A 25655-nucleotide genomic window follows, 5' to 3' on the forward strand; every position below is an offset into this window, starting at 1 on the left:
CCTTTATCCTTGCTATCAGTTCTATTAAAGTATGATCAGCTTAGGGGCGCCTGGGTGGTTGAGCATCCAACTCTTGATTTCAGCTTAGGTCATGATCCCAGGGTTGTGGGATCAAGCCCTACATCAGGCTCCACCCTTCCTCTCTCTCTCTCCCTCTCTCTAAAATTAAAAATATGTATGTCATTAGCTGGAGCCAAAGCTAAACCAGGAAGCACACATCTTAAACACAGTATGTATAGGTGTATACCATGTACAAGAATCAGTCTTCAAGAACTCCATATTCATTTGTGCCTAATGATTTTATTGTGCCCTTGACTTTTGCAAAGAAGATCATATGTTGGAAAATGTATCTGATAGAATTTGCTATTTATACCCAGCCTCCAAATTCACTGAATCCCAAACTGACCCTTAGGACAAACTTCTGTTCTCCCTCTTGCTTGTATGATATGTTTTCAAGGTTGCAGTATCTTTAAATACCTCTATGTTATGGAACTGAGTGGAAACTAGAGCCAGTTACTCACAAATGTTTTCCTTGAACATTAGACAAGATGACGTTATATAATTTTTCCCCCTCTCTGGTGTCAGTAACCCTGAAATTATTTTGTCTGTACTATAAAAAGAATAACTTTTGGTAACATAGGAGTAATTCATCTTGTCTCCACATGAGGGGTTTTGGTAGTTTTCCAAAATATCTTTAATTTTAATATTTTGTTAACCAATCCAAGTTCTCAGATTTATTTAAAACTGTTTCTGAAGAGACTCTTCTGGCATAAAAACTCTCTGTTGGTACTTTCACAGCATATTTCATCAGGTAAAGATGGCAAGACACTGAAATTTTTTGGCCAGTCTATCCATGGAGCAATGGATTTAAATGAGGATGGTCTGACTGATGTAACTATTGGGGGCCTTGGTGGCGCTGCCCTCTTCTGGTATGTATTTTAATAACATCCTATTAATCTGATAACATTTCACAAATAGTTCCAGAGCTCAGAGAGTATGATTGGAGCTCATGCCATACCAAATTTCAATTTTCCTTTATGCTCTGTTATTTAGATAAAAGTTATGTAATTCAAGAAGCTGGAAAAGTCAATAAATCTTAAAAATAATGAAACCATGTTAAAGAAACAAGTACAATCAACCCTTAATTTGGGGTATCTATTATGTGCTTGGCACTAAGGTAGGTATTCTGTTTTAGGGGGCAGCATAGGGGAGAAAGAGGCACTCATCGAGAATTATATAAATAAGAAAACATCTCTAACTTTGAGTTGTTCACAGACTTTTGTGGGTAATTGATTCTTCATTCTTCATTTACCTAATATATGTAATTAGACAATTGGACATCATCGTTTGTATATACATTGTTGGTCAAGCATAGAAGCATCTTCAGTAATATCTCTACTCAGCCTTTAAAATGTCTGCATCCTCAAATTAATTTCAGCTCATTATAAAATTCTAGTCAGTGGTCAGATATGTATATTAATACCATTTTACTTCTTAGCTTATTCATTAATAAATAATTTATTAGCTAACGACAGTAATAACCCCATTTTTAACTACTTAAAAAGCACAATTTCAAAAAGGGTTCTTTTGGGGAAAAAGTGACTAAAACATCAAGGATACTTTTAATATAAATTTTGTATGATAATTTTTTAAATGTTTCAAACTTCATTAAGAAATATAATTAAAGGAGCAGGTGGGTGGCTCAGTTGGTTAAGGGTCTGACTCTTTATTTTTGTTAGGTTATTTATTTTTGAGAAAGAGAAACAGTGCAAGTGGGAGAAGGACAGAGAGAGAGGTAGACACAGAATCTTGAAGCAGGCTCCAGGCTCTGAGCACAGAGCCTGACACAAGGCTCAAACTCACCGAACACAAGATCATGACCTGAGCTGAAGTCGGATGCTTAACTGACTGAGCCACCCAGGTGCTCCAAGGGTCTGACTCTTAATCTCAGCTTGGGTCATGATCTCATGGTTTGTGAGTTCAAGCCCCACATTAGGCTCTGTGCTGATGGCATGGAGCCTGCTTGGGATTCTGTCTCTCCTCTCCACCTCTCTCCCCTACTTGTGGCTCTCTCTCTCAAAATAAATAAACTTTAAAAGAAGAAATTAAAAAATACATATAATGAAAATATTTATTATAAAAAATATATTTATATTTACACCATGTGCTTTGATAGCAAGTCCGTATATTGATTTTTCCAAATCAATCATTGGTTTAAAGTAATTTAGATGGAAACAAATCTCACTGGTATTTTTCCCAAAAAAAATTATCTAGAAAAATAGTAAAGATAGAGACCTGAAACTAGATGACTTTGTCAAAATATAAGATAATTGCAATTATAATTACAATTTATACCATTGTAATAGCATCATATGGTGACAGATGGTAATTGTACTTATTGTAGTGAGTATAAGGTGATGAATATAATTGTTGAATCACTGTATGCCAATTATAATTCAACATAAAATTTTTTTAAAAAATTTTTTAAAGAGATACTGTTTAAGAACTAATAGCCAAATACAAATTGCAGATTAAATGGCACACAGATAAAAGCTATTATGTTAAGAAATGTTTTGACTGTATAGTGCAGGGAAAAGAAAACTGTAAGGTGATGCTTGGGAAAGGGGAATGCTTGGCAGCAAGTAGCTGTGACTTTGGGGAGGTCACACCCAAAACCAAATGAAATCACTAGTATCAGCAACAAAAGGTATATTTAGTTTTTGTATGAACTGTTAATCCTGAATTAATTTATTATGATAGCCTTAAATCAAAAATATTTATTGTATTCACTCTCATATTTTATATATATATATACTTTATATATATATATCTGTATATATATATATATACACACACACATACAAAGGGAAATTTTTACTCTCCAGTTGTTTCAAAGGCTTCTTACAAAGCTCTGAAGACTTATTTCTCTTTTGCTGCTGGTCAATGCTTTATCAGTAATGGGTCAACATGACAGAGTTGGGTCGCTGTGACTGCCCAGCAGAATGGACCGAACCAGCATACAGGACACAAAGACCAAGATTTACAATGCTGAAGGAGGGCATGAGAGTGGATGTAGATGGCAGGCAATAAACAGAGGCCCACCAGCAGTCAGAGACATCCAGGAACAGATATTGAGAGCCTTGTCATGCACCATAACCCCTTTAAAAACCTGGTTGGGGCAGAGATGTTCAGTGGGGAGCCTCATTCCTGGAGCATCCAAACTACTACGCAGGAAACTAGACCTGCTCATCCATTGCTGGTGAAGGAGTAAACTGCTTAACAAACATTAGAAGGTACTTGCCAATAAGTGTTAAGAAGCCTTAAAATATTTACACTTTTTAACAAAGAATTTACTTCCTAAATATTTGTAAAGATCTAATCTATGTCTAAGAGTTATAATTTTTAGTCATCACAGCACTGTGCTAGCAACTTTAAAAAAAAAAACAAATTAATACAGGAACGCCTGGGTGGCTCAGTTGGTTCAATGTCTGACTTCGGCTCAGGTCATGATCTCACTATTCGTGGGTTCAAGCCCCTCATCAGGCTCTGTGCTGACAGCTTAGAGCCCGGATCCTGCTTCAGATCCTTCTCTCTCTACCCCTTCCCCACTCATGCTCTGTTTCTCCTCTCTCTTTCTCTCTCAAAAATAAAAATAAACATTAAAAAAATTCTAATAAAAGACAAATTAACATAAATGTCCAATAAGAAAGGATTGAATAAATAGATTATGATACATTTATATGCTGGCATAGTATATTGCCATTGAAAATAATATTCTCAGAAAAATACAAATATTAGAAGGCTATCCATTAGGGGCGCCTGGGTGGCTTAGTTGGTTGAGCGTCCGACTTTCACTTAGGTCATGATCTCGCGGTTCGTGGGTTCGAGCCCCGCGTCGGGCTCTGTGCTGACTGCCAGCTCAGAGCCTGGAGCCTGTTTCAGTCTGTGACTCCCTCTCTCTCTGACCCTCCCCTGCTCACACTGTCTCTCTCTCTCTCTCTCTCCTAGAAATTAAAAAAAAAAAAAACATTAAAAAAAAAGAAGGCTATCCATTATATTATGATAGTTTTAAAAGTAGGTATAGGTACATATGTATGTGATATGTGTGTGTATCTCTCTTTTTCACACACACACACACACCCATATCTATAGATAATATAGTCTTCTGCAAAGAAAAAAAGCATATCAGATGTTAACAGTGATTATTGCTGAGTAGTAAAATTACAAGTGATTTCTGTTACCTTTGTTTCCTGTTTTATATTTCCATGTTTTCTTTGGGTAAATGTTTTAAAAGAAAAATACAGTTTGTTTGTTTGTTTTTAATGCAAAAGCAAATCAGGGACCTATGTATTCACAAGCTACCTAGCTTAGGACCTATATTTGTCTGCACAAGTATTACAGTGCACAAAAGTTGTCCATAGGACTTGGGACTCTTTCCAGATTGAAAACAAACTTGAAAAGCTACAAAAATATGGTTTTGGTTCTGAATTTGCATCTGAGCATTTGGTTCCATCATTTTTTTCCATCACAGGAAAACAGATTTTTGGCTTATGAACTGTAAAGAATGAAAAATAATTTGCTTCAACCTTCTAAGTTCTTAGCTGAGAATGCTTTTATAAAAGATTAACAAGAGAAAAAACAAGCAGAACTTTATTAATGTGTATATCCCATGTATACATGGGAGATATCCAGAGGAAAATGAGTAATTCCTTGAGATGGTTTAGAATTCAGACTTGAATACCATTTTATTTATTTATTTTGAGAGAGAGAGTGTGTGTGTGTGTGTGTGTAGGAGGAGCATAAAGAGAGAGAGACAAACTCCCAAGCAGGCTCTGCACTGTCAGCGCCGAGCCCTATGTGGGGCTTCAACTCATGAACCGTGAGATCATGACCTGAGCCGAAATCAAGGGTCAGACACTTAACTGACTGAGCCACCCACACACCCCAGGCTTATATACCATTTTAATAGAGACAAGAGAGAAGGTATGTAGGCCTCTCCGGGGAGAGCAAATAATTTTTAAGAAAGATGAGGGGCGCCTGGGTGGCTTAGTCGGTTAGGCGTCCGACTTTCGCTTAGGTCATGATCTCGCGGTTCGTGGGTTCGGGCCCCGCGTCGGGCTCTGTGCTGACTGCCAGCTCAGAGCCTGGAGCCTGTTTCAGTCTGTGACTCCCTCTCTCTCTGACCCTCCCCTGCTCACACTGTCTCTCTCTCTCTCTCTCCTAGAAATAAATAAAACATTAAAAAAAAAAAAAAAAGGAAGATGAATGGGCCTTGGAAAGAATAGATGGGTGATATGATGATAGTTTGTGGCAAAGTGCATCTCAGTGTGGTGTCTCTCCTCCTGTGTAAGAGTCAGTCCTCTCTGGGTGATAGACTTGAATTGAGTTCTTTTTGGAGTATCTGTCTTTAAGTAGAAGGAAAGTTCAGAGAAAGCCCCTTCGTGTATTTACTATTTTTCAAGTGCCTACAGCTCAGAAAAATCAATATATCAAAGTGATATGTTTTGGGGTAACGTGTCCTGAACACCTGTAGTCACATTTTGGGGCTGCATATTCTCCTACCATTCAGAACCAAAAGTTGAAGATAGTTTCAAAACATCCTGGGTGTTCTCAGAACATCATATACCATTTCTTTTTTTTTTTTAAATATTTTTTATTTATTTCTAGGAGAGAGAGAGACAGCGTGAGCAGGGGAGGGTCAGAGAGAGAGGGAGATAGAGACTCTGAAACAGGCTTCAGGCTCTGAGCTGGCAGTCAGCACAGAGCCCGACACGGGGCTCGAACCCACGAACCATGAGATCATGACCTAAGCGAAAGTCGGACGCTCAACCAACTAAGCCACCCAGGCGCCCCCATCATATACCATTTCTTATGTATCAAAAACTCACCTAGAAAATGGGAGTCCTGAGAGGCCAACTATACACAAAGAAGAATCCCCACCAGTGCGTTCACACTGCACTGTCATAATGATGGAATTCATGAAATGTGACAATGTGTGAGCAGTCATCACCATTTATGTTTGCAGGTCCCGAGATGTGGCTGTAGTCAAAGTGACCATGAATTTTGAACCCAATAAAGTGAACATCCAAAAGAAAAACTGCCATATGGAAGGAAAGGAAACAGTATGCATAAATGCTACAGTGTGTTTTGATGTGAAATTGAAGTCCAAAGAAGATGAAGTTTACACAACTAGTGAGTATAATAACTATACCAAGTACTTTGGGGCTGGAGGACAATACATTTGCTCCCACATGAGGAAATCCAGTAAGATATTATATTTCCCCTGTGATAGGGATCTGCATATCACCCTTCAACATGCTGAACCTTGGAAAAAAAAAATCTACTGAAGAAAGAATATGTTATGGAACCCAGTAAATTTTGGAGCAGAAACCATATGCTTATATGCAATGGCCACAACTGTCCATGGATCCCCTCCGGCTCTCCCCTTTACAGCAAACAACCAGATACTAAAAACAATAATAATAATACATGTTCGGATATTAAAGTTTGGAAATTGGGCTTCAAAGGAGCCCAGTTTTCCTTCCTGTGGTTTTTCACAAACCCTCTCTTCTTCCTTCTCCTGCCTCTCTTTGCTAAGACTGGTATTGTAGGAACCTGAATGCTTTGCCACCTCCACCTGCCTGAGATCTCTTTGCTTTACTCAGAAGGCGACCCTAGCTTTTGAGAATCAGACATGCTCCACGTGTGAGTTCTCAGGCATAGCCTGGGGTACCTCCTCCTCCCTACATGCACACTTCCTGAGGTGGGGTTTTAAAGATACTAAAACATGTTAGAGTCAAAAGTGTGGAGTCCATTGGCTGCAAAACAGTAGTTTACAAACCAAAGATAAGTGGAATATGAAAAATAATTAATCCTTAAAATCTTTTTTTCTTAGTTTGCTATTCGTGTGCATAATTGTGCTCACAATAGTCCTCTTATTAGAAGATAATTAGCTATAGGAGTGTAAAATAATGATTTACATTTTCATATACAACATTATTTCTGTCTCATTTAATTTCTATACAGTAACTAGGGGTTCAAATAAGTAGGATTGTTGCCTCTTTAAAAAGTGTAAGGTTTAACTTGTTTTTTATTTTGGTACTCCTGTTTTATTAAACTTATTTATTAAATTCATTATGTACTTTGCACATAGTCTAAAATGACCTTTTCATAAAATAGGTAAAAATTCATTAGTGTATTTTTTGTGGGTCTTTTGAAATATAATCAATACTCTAAGCAGAGCTTCAAGATTGCTAAACTAAAAAAAGTATATATTTTAAGTGAAAACCCAGTTTTCATAAAACCCAGTTTTATGACACATGCATGGTCATAAAATTGATATGTAGGTGTATGTGTGTGTGCGCATATGTACATATACGTTATAAAATAAGTGTGATTAAACATTAAAGGCATAGTGAACTCAGAAGGTGGTTCTATAGAGTTCCTGAAGATTATCTTCAGGACTGTGAGTACCTTTGCACTACAGAAATGGGTAAACTGAATAATAGAAACTTTGTGTTGACTGATTGCTCAGGAGGTTTTTCTATAATACTAATTTAATGAACTGACCATATGAAAGTTACCCCAAGTAAACGTTTCTGTCATTTTCTCTTCCAGATTTGCAGTACCGTGTCACACTAGATTCACTAAGACAGATATCACGAAGCTTTTTCTCTGGAACTCAAGAAAGAAAAATTCAAAGAAACATCACAGTTCAAGAATCAGAATGCACTAAGCTTTCCTTCTACATGTTGGCAAGTAAATCATATGTTATAGCTGCTTTATTCCAAATCAAGAATAAAGCACAGATGTCTTACTTCAAGTCAGCCTTCTTATTTTATTTCAAAGTGCACATCAGAAAGTAAACTTCATTTTATTTGGTCACTTTTATCAGAAAATCACAGACCTGATCTTCTAATTTCCAAATGCATTTCATAGAGCTATCTTTCGTCTTCCCTGTGTGTATGTTATCAGATACCCATATATTATGGAATAGTAAAAAGCACAGTGCACTGGTTGATAAGAGACCTGCCTTCATTCACTTACTCATTTCTTATATTCATTCATTTATACTTGAAGACATCTTTTAACTTTTGTGGGCCTCATCAGTCAAATGTAGGTAAGTGGCTACGTGCCCTGAGGGAAAAGTATTGGGTCATATGCTGCCCTAGGGCCTTTCTTGTCCACTGAACTATATATGTTGCTCTTTGGCTTTAAATTGAAGGGGAAAAAATCTGGTATTTTTTATTATCCACAGGCTTTGTGCTACCTAAGTCTCTTTGTATTACAGTGATGAGGGTGCCTTGGAAAGCAAATTCTTAATCTCCAGAGATGACTAGGAAGTCAGTTTGAACCATTTCAAGTGCATTTTATTGAGTCACTGTGTAAATGGGGAGCATACCCAATAAGGGCAGGAATTTCTTAAACATTTTCTTATAATGTGCATGATACTTAGAGACAGAAAGAGAGACAAGAATAGATATAATGAGAAAACAGTGGTTTTAGTGGCTGAGACAGACTTGGAACTTGCACATGATCTTGTAATTATAAAGGAAACAGGCTAGAGTGCCTGGGTGGCTCAGTCAGTTAAGCTTCCGACTTCGGCTCAGGTCATGATCTCACGGTTCATGGGTTCGAGCCCCGCGTCAGGCTCTGTGCTGACAGCTAGGTCAGAGCCTAGAGCCTGTTTCACATTCTCTGTGCGTCTCTCTCTCTGACCCTCCCCTGCTCATGCTGTCTGTCTCTGACCCTCATAAATAAATAAAAAGCATTAAAAAAAATGTTTAAAGGAAACAGGCCAATTTTCTCCACCTCTGACTTATTTCTGTATTCTTGATGTATTCATATTCTATATTTTTAAAATATTATAATCAGGGTAGGGAAGTGACAGAAAACATGCCCTGTTGGTGTACTGTATTTCTCCTCAGTGATTTTCAAGTCAATATTACCCATGACATTCATTGAAATTAACTTATTTGTCAACACTAAGATCAATCTATAATCATAAAAAACAGTTGGAGTTATTCTCCTATTTATTTCATCAGAACTGAATGTTTAGGAGTTATAACTTGTATAAAATCCAAAAGGGCATGAAACCAGAAGTGGCACCGCCCCCAACCCACTAGAAGTCACTGTAGTGTAGATTTGCCCAAAATTTAGAATCTAACTATGTCTCTGCACTTGGTATGAACCAGTTTCAAAATTTCCAAAATCCCCTTTTGGATTGTAATGGATACTTTAACATTTGTTCTGGATGTCAGCCAGGATGGGATTTATATCAAGACTTCCTCATATTCCAGGTGATTTTTATCCAGTTATTTAGTCTCTTAGAGGTCCAGGTTTTCAAATATAAAAGAATGACTATAATGGCTATTCATCTTGGAAGTTGTTGAAATACTTCTTGATAATGTCTGTAAAGTTCGTAATTCTGGACATGCCATAAATGATGGCCATTGTCGATGATAGTATAAAACAATATTGATTGCTTTCATACTACTTACATATCAGTTTACATTATGAAATTCCTACAACACAGGCATACATTATACTAATGAAATTCAACGAATTTAAATAAAGTTTGCTCTTTTGAAGTTGGGAGACTTTCCTAGAAGTATTAACATGGCAGTTTTTAGCTCTAGGTCCCAAGAGAAGAGATATTGTTATACAAGCAGCCCAGGGTAATATATCATGACATGGCAAACTACAGCACACCCGATCACTCCGTCAGGGCCCCCTAAGAAGCTAGAGGTGAGCCAACTGGTTATATTCTGAAGCCTCTGCATTCCAGCAGTGTCCCTTATCAAGGCAGAAGGCCATCTCTCTCCAGGGAAGCAAAAGCCTGATGAGATAATATGCCAGATCAGGTGCACAAGAATGTTCCAGTTAAGCCTGGCCCACAGAAGCAAGAAGCAGGAAGCCATGACAAAGTCGGAACATCCAGTAAATATGATAACAACGATAAAGTATTTTACGTTTCAACCCGCAGGACAAGCATGACTTTCGGGACTCTGTGAGGATAACTTTGGATTTTAATCTTACCAATCTAGAAGACGGGCCTATTCTTGATGATTCCCTACCAAATTCAGTACATGAATATGTAAGTCAGATTTTTTGAAAATTCAGAACACCGATATGAGAACACACTTGAGAGGGAAACTGTGACACACACACACACAAAACCGTAAATCAATTTTTTTACAAAAAGAATGAGACTCTTCTAGAATTTTCTTAACTCTCCTACTTCCTATTGTTGGAGCTTATGGGAATTTATAAATAGCACCTATTTTTAATCTCTCCTGAATTTAGGACCAATAGAAAGAGACATAAATTGGCCTACTGGAACTCCTTTTGTTACCAGTGAACACTGGGTGGCAGGACATGGTTTAGGTATATTGGTTGTCCTCCTACTGAATAAGGCTTAGCCCATAGATTACCAAATATGTCATCAGCAGTGCTTATCAATCTCAGGCCTTTTCCACGGGGACTCACTTCATAAAACTTGCAGAATGGAGATACAGAGCAGGAATGTATCAGACACACTGCTGCTCCAAGAGCAGGAGAGATGGGAGGGGACTGAGCTGTGTTCACCCTGCTCCTGCTTCCAAATTCACAAAATCCAGTGTCCCACCCCTGAGAAAGAGTGAGTGGGCAAGCAGAAAGATAGGGTGTCACCAATGGAGGAAACATTAAGAATGGGGAACTAGTTTTCCCCATACCCATATCTTTCACTCTCCCTTTCTTCCTTTGAAATATATTTATTGGGTATCTTATATATACCAGGCTTCAGAGCTTAGAGACCAACCTAGGAAACAATTATTAGGTTGGAAGTAAAGCATGTGCTCTGGAGGAGAACTTCATTGTTCTATGGGAACTTCAGGGGGTGCTCTCTTGAAGTTGTGATATTAAAACTGAGATCTGAAGCATAGGAGGATTTTGCATCCTATTCAGAGGAGCGGAGGGAGTGTTTCATGCACAAGGATATGTGTAATGGTTCTAAGGCATAAAAGAACTGAACTAAACTATCTTGTGTGGCTGAAGCTAAAGAGCAAGGGGGGAAGGTGATGTGAAATGAGGTGGGAGACCTAGGCAGGAACCAGATCATTCAGGACTTTGTGCTGCTGCACAGATATTTTGAAGAGCAGTGAAATGTTATGGATGGCTTTAATCAGTTCAGTGATGGCACTGGATTTGTATTTCTTTAAGGATTAAAAAAAATCCGGAGCTGCAATGTAGAGAATGATTGAAGGAAAATGATTGGAATGAAAGTGGGTGCAGGAGACCACTTAGGAATACATTGCCTTAGTTCAGGGAGAACATAAGGATGACTAGACCAGAGGTGGAGAGGCCAGAAGACAGTTGGAAGATACTTAGAAGACAGGCAGAATGGATAGCTCTTAATGAAGGTTTAGATAATGGGGTAGGACTTAATGAGAAGAGGAGTCAGGGAAAGCTCCCAGTGATATGGCTTGACCATTTTCTGGCCTCTCACTGAGCTCTGTTACATTCCTAAGTGTTTGATTCTTTTCAATATAACATCTCGAAATCAGAGTTGAGCATTAAAATATTCTCTCATAGATTTAGATCTTAGAGTACTTAACTTGCTTTTCTTGCAACTGTTCTACTCTGGCAGACTAAAGCCAGTGAAAAACATCTGTGAAAACTGCATTCTTTGAAGGACCAGAAGAATTTATATCCAGAAGTTTATTATTTTTTCCTATAAATTATAGGAGTAAATCTAAAATTGGCCAACAGACACATGAAACGACGCTCAGCATCCCTCCTCATCAGGGAAATACAAATCAAAACCACACTGAGATACCACCTCACGCCAGTCAGAGTCGCTAAAATGAGCAAATCAGAGAACTCTAGATGCTGGCGAGGATGTGGAGAAACGGGCACCCTCCTACACTGTTGGTGGGAATGTAAACTGGTACAGCCCCTCTGGAAAACAGTGTGGAGGTTCCTCAGGAAACTAACAATAGAACTCCCCTATGACCCAGCAATAGCACTGCTAGGAATTTACCCAAGGGATATAGGAATGCTGATGCATAGGGGCACATGGACCCCAATGTTCATAGCAGCACTCTCCACAATAGCTAAAACATGGAAAGAGCCTAAGTGTCCATCAACGGACGAATGGATCAAGAAGATGTGGTTTATCTATACCATGGAATACTACATGGCAATGAGAAACAGTGAAATCTGGCCATGTGTAGCAACATGGATGGACCTTGAGGGTGTTATGCTGAGCGAAATAAGTCAGGCAGAGAAGGACAAATATCATATGTTTGCACGTATAGGAGGATTAGGAGGAACTTAACAGAGGACCATGGGGGAGAAGAAGGGCAGAAATGGTGGGGGAAAGGGAGAGAGGCAAACCATGGGAGACTCTTGAATGCTGACAAAAACTGAGGACTGATGGATGTGGGGGGGAGCGGGATATGGGCATGGAGGAGGGCACTCATGGGGATGAGCACTGGGTGTTATGTGGAAACTAATTTGACAATAAACTATTTGTAAAAAAAATTTAAAAAATAAATAAAATTCTAGGAAGTATCTATGAATCCATATTTATAAGTAGGTAATAGCCTTCACTTCTTAAAATGTTCTAAGTCCCAATAAATAATTAAATGGCCAAAAAAAGGAGTAAATCTAAAATTCCTTATGATTTCTGCAGTGGAATCGGTCCTCTTTGTGAGCTGCTTAACTTAGTGTGGCAATATGTCATTTCTTCTCAGCAAGTTAAAAATTATTTTTCAATCATGCTTAACTAAATTTCAAAAAAATGCTTTTCTGTGACCATTTCAGATTCCCTTTGCCAAAGATTGTGGAAACAAGGAAAAATGTATCTCAGACCTCACCCTGCAAGTATCCACCACAGGGAAGGACCTGCTTATTGTCAGGTCCCACAACGATAAGTTCAATGTTAGTCTCACAGTCAAAAACAAAAAGGACAGTGCCTATAACACCAGAACCATAGTGGATTATTCTCCAAACCTAATTTTTTCAGGAATTGAGGTAAACTTTTAGTTTTATATTTGTCTATTCTTATAATAATTATTAATTGAGCCTACTTTTCCTGCTACTGAACTAATTGTTTTAGAAGAACTGATTAGTTTTGAGCTAACTGGGTTTAGAAGAACAGAGAGCATTTTGTACAAATTAGTACTCACTAATGATGAAAGTGCCAATTTTTTTAAAAGGTTTTGTTTTTGATAGATTTATTTAGAGATCTGTGACTCCTCAGATTCAATATGAGGAGAGGATCACTGTGACAGAGCAAAATCATGTGTTTCATAGAGGCATAATCAGCTGAAATTGAGACTAAGTCAAGGAAGAATATCAAAAATAACAAAGTTAAAACAGTTTAATAGAGGTACAGAGAGACTAATGCATGCTTGTAACAAAAATAAAATGTTCACATAAATAAACATCAAGATACCATTTCTCATTTTCTATGTAAAATTCCTTACGTTGTTAAGAGAGGTGTTAACTTGTAATGAACATCTTTTTGTCGTGACAGAATTTTTTTATCTCAGCAATAACATAGCTGCATAAGATGCTATATCAGGAATAATAATGAGTACTTCCAAATTTGAACTTTTATTTTACTTCTAATCTCTGAATGAATGCCCTTTATTTAAAATTCTATGTATATATGAATTAATAATATATATAATTCGTATTAAAACCAATACCCTTATTAATATAATATTAAAACTCCATTGTCTAGTTTCTGTAAATTCAGACTTCCATTGATATTTCTCTCCATTTATTAGGGTATCACCTAAGGACATGATGACTAACAGAGCTTTAAAAAAAGTCCTTCATTACTACCACATATTTTAGATTCAGTAAAGAATGTTAATTATAAATCCAAATGTGCAAAGTCATGCTGCGAAAATATTACCACTGAATTGTTTTCTGGAAAGGAGACTCTATTAAAAATCATCGCCAGTATCCTTTTCAACTGACTTCATGGCCTCAGTAGAGAGGCCTCTACTTCTTTTGACAATAACAACAGTAATAACAATGACAGTCTTTTCTTGAGTCATATTATATCCCAGACACTGTTCTCAGGGTTCCACTTATTCAATTCTCATTAAGTAAATAGGTATTATTGTACTACAGAGATTCTAGTATAATCTCTTTCTGCCATGTTATAACCTTTCTGAAACTGCATTTTACAGGTGATATGTTCATTTTGCTGGCAGCATTGTTTTCCTTCTTATTGGTACACAAAATAATGATGAGTCTCAGTGGCATTTTCGATTTGATGAAATAGAAATAGCCTCACCTGACAGAAAATCAGGCTCAGAGAAGTGAGGAGTCTTGACAAGGAGAAAGCTAACAGTGATAGAGTCAGAATCTAAATCCTGGGGGACTCACGTCAGAACTCATGTTCTTACCACCATGCTGAACTCTGCTAATGATAGCCGTTCACTGTGGGCTTCCATGTGACAGTGTGGTATGTGTGGATTATTTAATCACTCTGTGCAGTACATGCTGTTAGTACCTCCATTTTACAGTGGAAAGTCTATACAGGATCAGATGAGATGTGCTTTGTCCCTCAGTCTCCCTTAACTTAAGTGATGTTTTCAGATTTTCCATGGATGGTGAGACAGGTGATCCCAGAATAATGTGACTCTCCCAACTAAATTGAGGGACAAATCTCAGCAAGGCAGAGTCCAAGGCATACCTGGGAAAACTCTGAAAACAGTATTTCACCTGTGTGTCTGCTCTAATTCTGTTTACTCTTTCCTCCAAGGCTATCCAAAAAGACAGTTGTGAATCCAATCATAATCTCACATGTAAAGTTGGTTATCCCTTCCTGAGAAGAGGAGAAGAGGTAAGCAGATTGTAAAACATACATGTGGCAATTGGATATGAAAAATACTGTGCTCAGAGTTAAATATATAAATTCCTCTACTGGTATTTTAGCCTGATATAGATGAAGAAGTCTGAGTTCAAAATTTTGAGATAATTGGAATCCAAAGTCAATTATGGCATGAGTCAAACTCAAATACTAAGACAAAATTAAAAGTTTACACTTAATAATTTATCTGATAGTAGTAGGCTTTTCTGGCTTGTAGAAAAAAAAAACAAATCTTTCAAACAGGTTGGTTTAGAACTTCGCATAGAAACTTGTTTCATTTCTCTCTCTTTTTTAATAATATAGTTACTGAGATTATAATTCATATGCCATGAAATCCACTCATTTAAAGTGTAAAATTCAGTGTGTTTTTATATATTCACCAGATAGTGAACTGTACAACCATCACCACAATCAACGTTAGAACATTTTCACATCCCCAAAATTCTGTTCACCTTACCAGTTACTTGTCTTTTTTTATTCTCGAGTCCTTCCCCCAATCTCAGGCAACCACTAACCTACTTTCTTTATGGATTTGCCTGTTCTGGACATTTCTTATAAATAGAATCCTATTGTCTGGGGTCATTTGTGATTAGCTTTTTTCACTTAGCATAATGTTTTCAAGGCCCATCCATGTATCAGTTGTGCCTTTTCACTTCCCAATAATATTCCATTTGTGGATGTATCATATTTTATTTAGTCACCTATCAGGTGATGGGCATTTGTGTTGTTTCCATTTTGGGACTACTACGCATAATACTATGAATATTTGTGCACAGGTTTTGGTGTGGACACATGTTTTCAGTTCTCTTTGGGTGAAATTCCTGGGTTATATGATACCTATGTATAACATTTTGAGAAACTGCAAAACTGTTTTCCAAAGTGACCACACCATTTTTTATTCCTACCAGCAGTTGTATGTGCCGGTCAACAATGTTATCGCCTGTCTTTTTAATTACAGCCATCCTACTGGGTGTGAAGTAGTATCTCATTGTTGTTTTGATATGCATTTCCTTAATGGCTTATGATGTTGAGCATCTTTTCATGTGGTTACTGACCATGCATATATCTTCTTTGGACAAATGTCTATTCATATCCTTTACCTATATATATATATATTTTTTAATATTTTTATTTATTTCTAGGAGAGAGAGAGAGAGAGAGAGACAGCGTGAACAGGGGAGGGTCAGAGAGAGAGGGACACACAGACTCTGAAACAGGCTCCAGGCTCTGAGCTGGCAGTCAGCACAGAGCCCGACATGGGGCCTGAACCCACGAACCGCGAGATCATGACCTAAGCAAAAGTCCGACGCTCAACCGACTAAGCCACCCAGGCGCCCCTACCTATATTTTAATTGGGATGTCTTTTTTTTATTACTGAGTTACAAGAGCTCTTCATGTATTCTGCATTCAAGTCACTTATCAGATACATGATTTGCAAATATTTTCTCCCATTCTGTTGTCTTTTCACTTTCTTTTTTTATTTTTTTTTAACTTCTTTTTGCCTTTATTTATTTATTTCTTTTTACAAATAGTTTATTGTCAAGTTGGTTTCCATATAACACCCAGTGCTCACTTTCTTTTTTTAAAATTTTTTAATGTTTATTTATATTTGAGAGACAGAGGCTGAGCGGGGGAGGGTCAGAGAGAGAGGGAGACACAGAATCTAAAGCAGGCTCCACGCTCTGAGCTGTCAGCACAGAGCCCAATGCAGAGCTTGAACCCACGAACCATGAGATCATGATCTGAGCTGAAGTCGAACACCCAACCAACTAAGCCATCCAGATTCCCCTCTTTTCACTTTCTTGATGATATCTTTTGAAACACAAAAGTTTTTAGCTTGATAAAGTCCAATTAATCTATTGTTTCTTCTGTCACATGTATTTTGCTAACCCAAGGTCATAAAGATTTACTCCTGTAAACTTCTAAGAGCTGTATAGTTTTAGCTCTTGCATTTTGGTCTATGATCCATTTTGATGAACTTCTGTGTATGGTATAAGAAAGAAAGAGTCTAACTTGATTCTTTGTGTGTGTATGTTAAGTTGCCCCACACTGTCTGTTGAAAAGGTTATTCATTCCCCCATTGAACTGTCTTAGAACTTTTATTGAAAGTCTGTTTATTTTTTGACTCAGTGGTATTCATTAATCTATATGTCTATCTTTATGTCAGTACATACTGTTTTTTTGTTGTGTTTTGTTTAGTTTTTATTTTTTTATTTTTATTTATTCTGAGTGAAAGAGCATCATCAGGTGAGGGGCAGAGAGAGGGGGAGAGAGAATCCCAGGCAGGCTCTGTGCTGTCATCATGGAGCCTGACGTGGGGCTAAAATTCACAGTACCGTGAGATCTTGACCTGAGCCTAAATTAAGAGTCAGACGCTGAACTGACTGAGCCACCCAAGTGTCCCATTTTGTTTTGTTTTTGAATGTTTATTTATATATTCTGAGAGAGAGAGAGGGAGAGAGCATGTGCGTGTGTGCATGAGTGGGAGAGGGGCAGAGAGAGAGGGAGACAGAGAATCCTAAGCAGGCTTTATCCTCAGCACATAGCCCAATGCGAGCCTGGATCTCACAACTGCCCATAAGATCATGACCTGAACCAAAATCAAGAGTCAGTAGCTTAACTGACTGAGCCACCCCACTCCAGCGCCCCTGTTAGTACATACTGTTTTTATTACAGTAACTTTTTTGCAAGTTTTAAAACCTGAAAATATGTCTTTTAGATATGTTTTCTTTTTTAAAATTGTTTTGCTCTTCCAGCCCCCTGTATTTTCATTTGGAATCTAGGGTCAGCTTGTCATTTTCTACAAAAAAAGACCAGCTAGGAGTTTGATAGGGATTACATTGAATCTGCAGATCAATTTGGGAAGTATTACCATCTGAAAAATATTAAGTCTTTGATCCATAACCATGGGGTGTCTTTCTATTTATTTAGATCTTTAATTATATTAAAAAAAGCTTTTGGTGGTTTTTTTTTTNCTTTGTTAGATATATTTCTAAGCATTTTATTCTTTTTAAAGCTATTTTGGATGAAATTCTTCTCATAAATTTATCTTCAGATTGTTTATTGCTAATGTATAGAAATAAAAATGATTTTTGAATGCTGGTCTTTTATCCTGACATCTTGCTGAAATTATTAATTAGTTCTAATAGTTCTTTAGAGGATTCATTAGGATATTCTATATATAAGATCATGTCATCTACAGATAGAAGTGTTCTTTTTTCTTTTTCTTTCCTAAATACCCTGGCTAGAACCTACAGTAGTAGTTGAACAGAAGTGAGGAGAGTACTTTCATGTATTTTTAAAGACAATATTTGTTTCCATGAAAAACAGAATAATTATCTCACTTAATGATAAACAACATATTTGCATATATTTTCATTGAAGGTAGCTTTTCCATTCATATGGAGTAAATGAGGGAAATATTTAGTCAATGTGATTAAGAAAATACTTTATTACCTACTTGACTTAGTCTTTTAAAAAAAGAGAGAAATACTTTCCCAGATATTTATTCCAACTTCCTCACATTATAATATTTTATATTATAAGCCTTCAAAATAGATGTTTGTCATCTTTATCACACATCCTAAGAAGTTGATAAACATGAGTTGGGCATCTGGAAATGGCATATATATAATGAAGTTATTTAGTGCTTCTTTTTGCAAATGAGAATTCAGAAAGGACTTCCCTTAACACATGTGGCATGGCTACTAGTAATTGAAGACACTACCAATGACAGTAATTATCACTGAATTCAATAAATCAGTTCAGCTATGAAGCTAACTAGATGTGCCAATTTACTTTTGGAATCTATTTCTTCACTATCCCAAATGAAATGTACTGTGAAATTGCATTTCTTCCCTATAAATCCATCAAGCATATGTCATATTTGAAAAAATACACCTATAATTCCTTCAATTTTACATAGAAGTAGTGAATGTCACTTTCCCATGACCATTTTAATTAACCATAATATTATCTCCATTTCTTAAAGAATAATGACATAGAAATAAAAATGTTAAACATTGCAGCCATTTAGAGTATGAATTGCAATCTTAATTATTTCTCAACCATCTTTTTTTCTTTCTTTGGCAATTCCTTGCTGTGTAGGGTAAAAGCTTAAATCAAAGTATCTCATGCCATCAATAGAGAAATGGGAAGATAATATGCAAGTAACTTTTGCATGGGCTTTATACTTAGAATATACTTTGATTTCAATACTAGATTCATAGTTTAAGCATTTCAGGATCAGGTCAAAATGGAATAATCACCTTCGTTAGCCCTACTCCTCTGCTAGTATCTTCCCTAGTTCTGAAGACTCATTAGAAATGCCAAGACTTATATGTGCACACCAGGCAGGGGGCTAAGGAAAGCCAGGAAAGAAAGGAGCTAGCTCACTGAAAGACTCTGGAAGTTTGACCCTTGGTAAAGTATTGTAGTTCAAGCCCACCCAATAAAGCTTCTATTGGAATTATTATTGCTATTTTGAAGCAAGAAGAAAGCAGCAGGGCTACAGATTCTTAAGAAAAATGTTTTTTAATGTAGCTCAAAATATATGTGAGAGAAGAAAATGCTGAAGAAAATTCCACACATAATATTGGACAACCATACGAATCTCATGATACCTGAATTCTAGTCATCCCTCCTGTGAATGAGCCTAAATTGGTTAAAAGAGCTTTAAATATCAAAGTTTAAAAGCACATGTATATCTTGTTCTATTTTTGAGGTATAATGAGGTTTTACTTTATAAGGTAAGATTTCTTAAATAAGTTTGTAATTTGAGTCTAAGTAATATCATTAATGTAATTAAACATTTTAATCTAAACATTCTACTTCTTTATCTGTTACTAAACAAAAAATATTTTTATTTCATAGGTTACTTTCAAAATATTATTTCAGTTTAACACATCTTATCTCATGGAAAATGTGACCATTCATTTAAGTGCAACAAGGTTGGTTGATATGTATGCATGAGTGTATTATTATAAGTATATAATTTCTTTCATGTACTTAGAATATTTCACTTTATAGATTCACTGGAACTTACAACTTTTATGAGGATCAGTAAAAGTAGAAGATAAAGAACCAGTAACAAAAACATCTAATGAATAATTAAAAATGAAGAAATTTTTATTTAATGGAATTAATACACCTAACTACATTAAACCATTGGCTCTTTGAGCTGTAAAACATGTAATCACACATCACTTATATCTGCCAAATTGCATTAAAATTTATTTAAAATTTTACAGGATTGCTGATTTAATTTTTACTGACAGTCCATGAAGGTCACCTGAATCACTAGATGTCCTTAAAGATTTCTCTTCTATTTTTAAGTTTATTTTATTTATTTTGAGAGAGAACATGTGAGTGGAGGAGGGGCAGAGAGAGAGGGAGAGAGAAAATCCCAGGCAGCCTCCATGCTGACACAGGGCTTGATCCCACAACCATGAGATCATGACCTGAACCGAAATCGAGAATCAGACACTCAATTGACTGAACCACCCAGGCACACCTGGACTTAAAGTTTTATGATATCTTTTTGTAGTTTAATATATTTTATCCAAAGCAGTCAGAGCTTCTGAAAGATATCATAGAATACCCAGACTAAAAATGAAAGGCTAATGAGGAAATTGAAATAGTATGTTAATATTCTTCTAAGTGTAATCATCCACTGGACCATAACCTTGAGAGATAAAGTTCTATCTTTGTTGTCTTACTCCCCAGTAACTAGCATGATGCCTCGCACTGAATTAACGTAAAGTGAATGAATAAGTGAGAAAATAAATTAGTGGGTAAATGAATTCTGTATGCTCAATTCAACTCAACAAATATTTATATGACATCAATGGACAAGGTATTAAATTAGTCACTATAGGAAATATAAAAGTTAATAAGGGCATGAACCTCCTCATAGGGTGAAAATTACAGTAGGGGCCTAAGACTGGTATATAAACTATTACAATATTAATATAGGGTAATTCATTCAGAATTCATTCTGATATGTGTCAGAAACTTAATAGAGGTTGAAATTATATCTATTTGGCAATGAGACCCCAAGAACACTTTATCAAAATGATTATAATTGTGAAAGATCTTACAGGGTGGGTAGCAATTCACAGAGAGGCTGGTAAATAGAATTAGGTAGAGTATTTTAGACAAAATATATAACTTGAGCAAAAACTTAAGATGGACCACTGGATCTATTGGTGGAAAACTAGATAGTCCATTGTAGCTCACACATGGAGAATACGTAAAGGAGTAACTGAAGATAAACAGGAGGTGTTCATTTTACCATGTTATGGTAACATGGATGGAAATGGATTGAAATACCAGGATGAGGCATTTTGTCTTAACTGAACAAATCATAAGAAGCCAGAAGAGTTTTTGAGGGGTGAAGTCATATATACAGAGCTGTGTCTTAGGAAGATTAATTTAGCTACAGCAGGGAACAGGTGGGAGAAGAGGAAACCATCAACAGCAAAAGCCCATTCACACAAATATCTATGACCCAAAGCAAGGTGCTGCCTTTACCGTCCTTTAGCTCACATAAAGCCACTTAATACACTTGAGAATAGTAGAGCCGTTAAAATGTCCTGTGAGACCAAATGCTAGGTCACTTAGTAGAGGGGGTATGTGAAAAAAATAATGAAATCTAACTCTCATTATTTCTTACATCTAGGCACAATGTTTAGCACTTTGCACTTACTATAATCATCATTTATCATTTAATGATAAATCCCCTTTTTATAGATTAAGAAACCAGGGCAAAGAGAGATTAAATAGTTTGCCCAAAGTGTGTTAATGTTCAAGAACAATCCCATGCACTCTGGCCCCAGAGCCAGTGTCGGTAGTTACATACCTCACATGTGCTTTTTTTAATATAGGGGAGTATGAGATACACATATGTATGTATAAACATATGTATGCATTTACATAATACATAATTGAAATGACAATTTAAATCAAGGGAATAAATAGATTCTTAACCAAAAACATAAACATCAATCAATAAGCACAGAAAGACTATTAAAACAAGAAAACCAAAGATTTTATATTGACTCTCCACCATGTGACCCTGGTTGAGTCTTTTTGCGAGGTCCTTGTCTATAAAGAATAAGTAAGATTCACCTGTGTGATTTGTGTTAAAAATACAAATTCCTGGGCCCCAGCTCAGACCTACTAAATCTATATTTCAAGGAGAGAAGCCCACTAATCTGTATATTTAACAATTGACCCAAGGATATTTATCATAATCCTTCTAAAAGTTGAAGAAACCTTGGACAAAATTGGTATGGTTTTCAACCCTCCAGTTCAGAATCAGCTTGAGAAACTTAATAATACCCATCTCCCTCCCCACCCTGATTTAAAAATGACAACAACAGAAACAAGAATTCTATCCTTGGGGTGCCTGGGTGGCTCAGTCGGTTGAGCTCCGGCTTGGGCTCAGGTAATGATCTCGCAGATCGTGAGTTTAAGCCTGGCATTAGGCTCTGTGCTGACAGCTCAGAGCCTGGAGCCTGCTTTGGATTCTATGCCTCCCTCTCTCTCTGCCCACCCCCCACTTGCACTCTGTCTCTTCGTATCTCTCAAAAATGAATACACATTATTAAAAATTTTTTTAAAGAATTCTACCCTTTTATGCTTTTATTTAGTTGCCAAGATAAACTTCCCTTTCAAATGCTCAGAAATGTCTCTTAATCACCATTAGTTTAATGATTTGTCCAAACGTGCTGTGTATTTTCTAGTGACAGTGAAGAACCTCCCGATGCCCTTTCTGATAATGAAGTTAACATTTCTATCCCAGTAAAATATGAAGTTGGACTTCAATTTTACAGGTAGGAGGAAACTGCATTTTTATGTTGATGCCAGTCTACAAACCCAGTGGTTCTCAAAGTACAGTCTCTGGCCAAAGGCATCAGAAATCTGTGTTAAACAAGCCCTCCAGGTAATTCTCATGCACTTAAATCAGAGACCAAGCCTGCTAAATAATCTTAAATGTGAGGTGCTAATGATCCTGGATTACATTAGCAGTCCAGTCTTGTATCATAAATGCTAGCTGAAGATCTAGAAATACTTCACAAATGGCATTCTTCTTAGAGGGTACCAGCATATTTCTTGACCATCATCTTTCTCATTGTGAGGGATCTAATCAGCCTGGCCATTCTGGGCACACAAGATTAAATCATTTCTCATTGACAAGAGCTGTTTATTTCTTGCATTATTCCAAAATGTACTTCCCTCTAAGAACTTCTGATCCATCCAAACACAAATCATATTGGCAAAGTTGCCCACTATAATTTCCCTGGCTTAAGCAAGACTCCAAGCTCTTGTTAAATAAATGTGTGCAATGTTTGCAAAAAGTATAAGAACCTAAATGGCAAATTTAGGGTGAAAGTCTGCTCATTTTATTAATTTATTTTTTATGGCACTTTGCTTTTTCTGACAACAAACAACAAAAATATGAGGATTATAGGATATACACATAGATTTTGTATATATTATCTAGCCTCCAAATTCTATTGCTATTTTCTATCTTGCTGTTATTCACTTCTCTTGGTACAATGACTTTTTCCAAGAATTTTTCATTTTATTAAAATCAAATTTTGACAAACACCTATTATTTTTTATTATACTTCATTCCACCAAGTTCATCCAAAGAACATGGAGGAAAAATTGTATGGAAAAGATTGAATTTTTAACTTTGGCAGTAATATGGGACTTTAATGTGAAAAGGTTAACAATTTTTTAAATCTATTTAAAATTCAGCAGTATGAAAAATACCAAGTTTTAGTCTCATTATTCACTAAATGTAAATGATATTAGTGAATTAGTAGATATCTTATACTTGCTTGGTAACAATGAAACTTATTTCAAAAACTGTATATATTTTAGCTTGTTAAAGCCAAATAAGCAGCAGCAATTATTGAGCTAAATTATGTAATCTTTCTTATCCTCCTCAAAGATTTAATTTTATGTTTCATAGTAGAAGAATAGAAGAGTAGAAGAATTTGTCTCTGATTTGAAATTTCTACAAGTACTTTTTGTGGGAGTACCTAGTATAAATAAAGAAAAAGAATTAGGTCAAATAAAAGTTAAACTTTGTTGTGTTTTATTTTTCTTCTCTCAATTAATTCTCAGCTCTGCAAGTGAATACCATATTTCAATTGCGGCCAATGAGACAGTCCCTGAAGTTATTAATTCTACTGAGGACATTGGAAATGAAATTAATATCTTCTACTTGGTAAGAAATTACCTCTAAATTAGTATAGTAAAGGACTAATTTGTAAGTTTATAAATTAAAGTATTAACAGACACACATAAACCTGTTGATTCAATAGTTAATCCCTATATTCTGGAATATTTTTTATAATTTCACTATTTTGAAGTAAATTTTTTAAAGAATTATTGATAATTATACTTTGAAGCAGCTTAAAAAACCTAAGTATCTAATTTCCTCCTAAGACACAGTTAGACAACTTACTAGAAAAAATAAACTTAAAAGACCAAAGAGATACTACCTATAAACCTGTAAACTTCATTTGCATTATTTTTTTTTTTTACTGTGAGTGAGAAAAGCACTTTAAAAAAATTATTATGACTATTTCAGAAATTGACTACTTCAGATGTCTTGGTAATATTTTCCTTTACTCAGCAAATAAATATGTATCTCCTTCTACTCATTGCTACCTTTCTTATGTATCATACTATGACTTATGTTCCTCCTACCACATCCTTAAGTGATGTTTTTCTATCACATTTATTTTTCTCTTTGAAGTCTTCATAATGAACTTTCCTAACTATAGTAAACAATTATAGAATTGAACCAGACTTTCATTTTAGGTAATGCCTACTTACAGACACAGACTCAAGTATATTACTCAAGTAAAAGAGGGTCCAATTCAAATGATTAATTTAAATATATATTTAGAAGTATGAGTAATGCAGCGTTATTATAGGTGAAAATGGTCTCAATCTCTTTCCAGTAATAAAGGAAGTTCTCTTACAAAGTGAAATAAATGTATACTCTCAAGATTCATTCCATTGTTTTTATCTGTGCTCTTGGCTGAAATTCCTATGACAAGCCGTACTCTGGAAATTAGCATGAATGCCAGTCACTTCATTACTGAGATAAACCTTTGAAATTTAGGCTGCCAAGTTCTTCTAGCTCCATTTGCTTTTCCCACATTAAAGAATTCAGCAAAATACAAGGAAGGTGAGAAGGAACAGAGGAATTGTGAATATTATAGATCTTCCTATGTTGTTACTTTATTTTTTTTTTTTTTACAAATAGTTTATTTTCTAATTAGTTTCCACATAACACCCAGTGCTCATCCCCACTAGTACCTATGTTGTTACTTTAATAAGTAAGGGTCCAAACTTGAAACACATTACTCTCAAACTATTGTAAATAATATTGATAGAAATAACATTGTTAAGAATATCCCTGAACATAGTTTTTTGTATGTCTAATTATTTTGTTGGGATAAAATCTAAAATTGGAGTAATGTAATGGAATAAAAAATAATGTGAACATTTTCTTAGGTGAGAACCAGTAAATTTGCTGCTGGAAATTTACTATAGGAAATTATTGGTGATACAAAGATTTATTCTCAGAGATACTCTTTTTTTTAGCTTATTTATTTTTAAGTAATGTCTATACCCAGCATGCAGCTCAAGCTCACAACTCCAAGATCAGGAGTCATATGCTCTTCTGAGTAAACCAGCCAGGCACCACTGGGAAAGACTCTGCTCAGTGTCATTTATAGCAGTTTAAAAATTG

At 36.0% G+C, this 25655-nt stretch overlaps 1 protein-coding gene across 2 annotated transcripts in view; it reads left to right on the forward strand.

The window, feature by feature from the left end:
* The window catches only part of ITGA1 (integrin subunit alpha 1), a 156780-nt gene that overhangs the window by 113988 nt on the left and 17137 nt on the right, over positions 1-25655 (forward strand). For both annotated transcript variants that reach the window (XM_077752498.1, XM_077752499.1), the window contains 9 exons: positions 799-929; positions 6026-6192; positions 7618-7754; positions 9986-10096; positions 12808-13017; positions 14768-14848; positions 19748-19824; positions 22621-22710; positions 24014-24116. In XM_077752498.1, coding sequence (XP_077608624.1) covers positions 799-929; positions 6026-6192; positions 7618-7754; positions 9986-10096; positions 12808-13017; positions 14768-14848; positions 19748-19824; positions 22621-22710; positions 24014-24116 — 1107 coding nt within the window. The remainder of the gene's footprint in view (positions 1-798; positions 930-6025; positions 6193-7617; positions 7755-9985; positions 10097-12807; positions 13018-14767; positions 14849-19747; positions 19825-22620; positions 22711-24013; positions 24117-25655) is intronic.

This window comes from Crocuta crocuta, unplaced genomic scaffold (assembly GCF_008692635.1).
Source record: "Crocuta crocuta isolate KB4526 unplaced genomic scaffold, BGI_CrCroc_1.0 scaffold181, whole genome shotgun sequence".
Taxonomy (NCBI): Eukaryota; Metazoa; Chordata; class Mammalia; order Carnivora; family Hyaenidae; genus Crocuta; species Crocuta crocuta.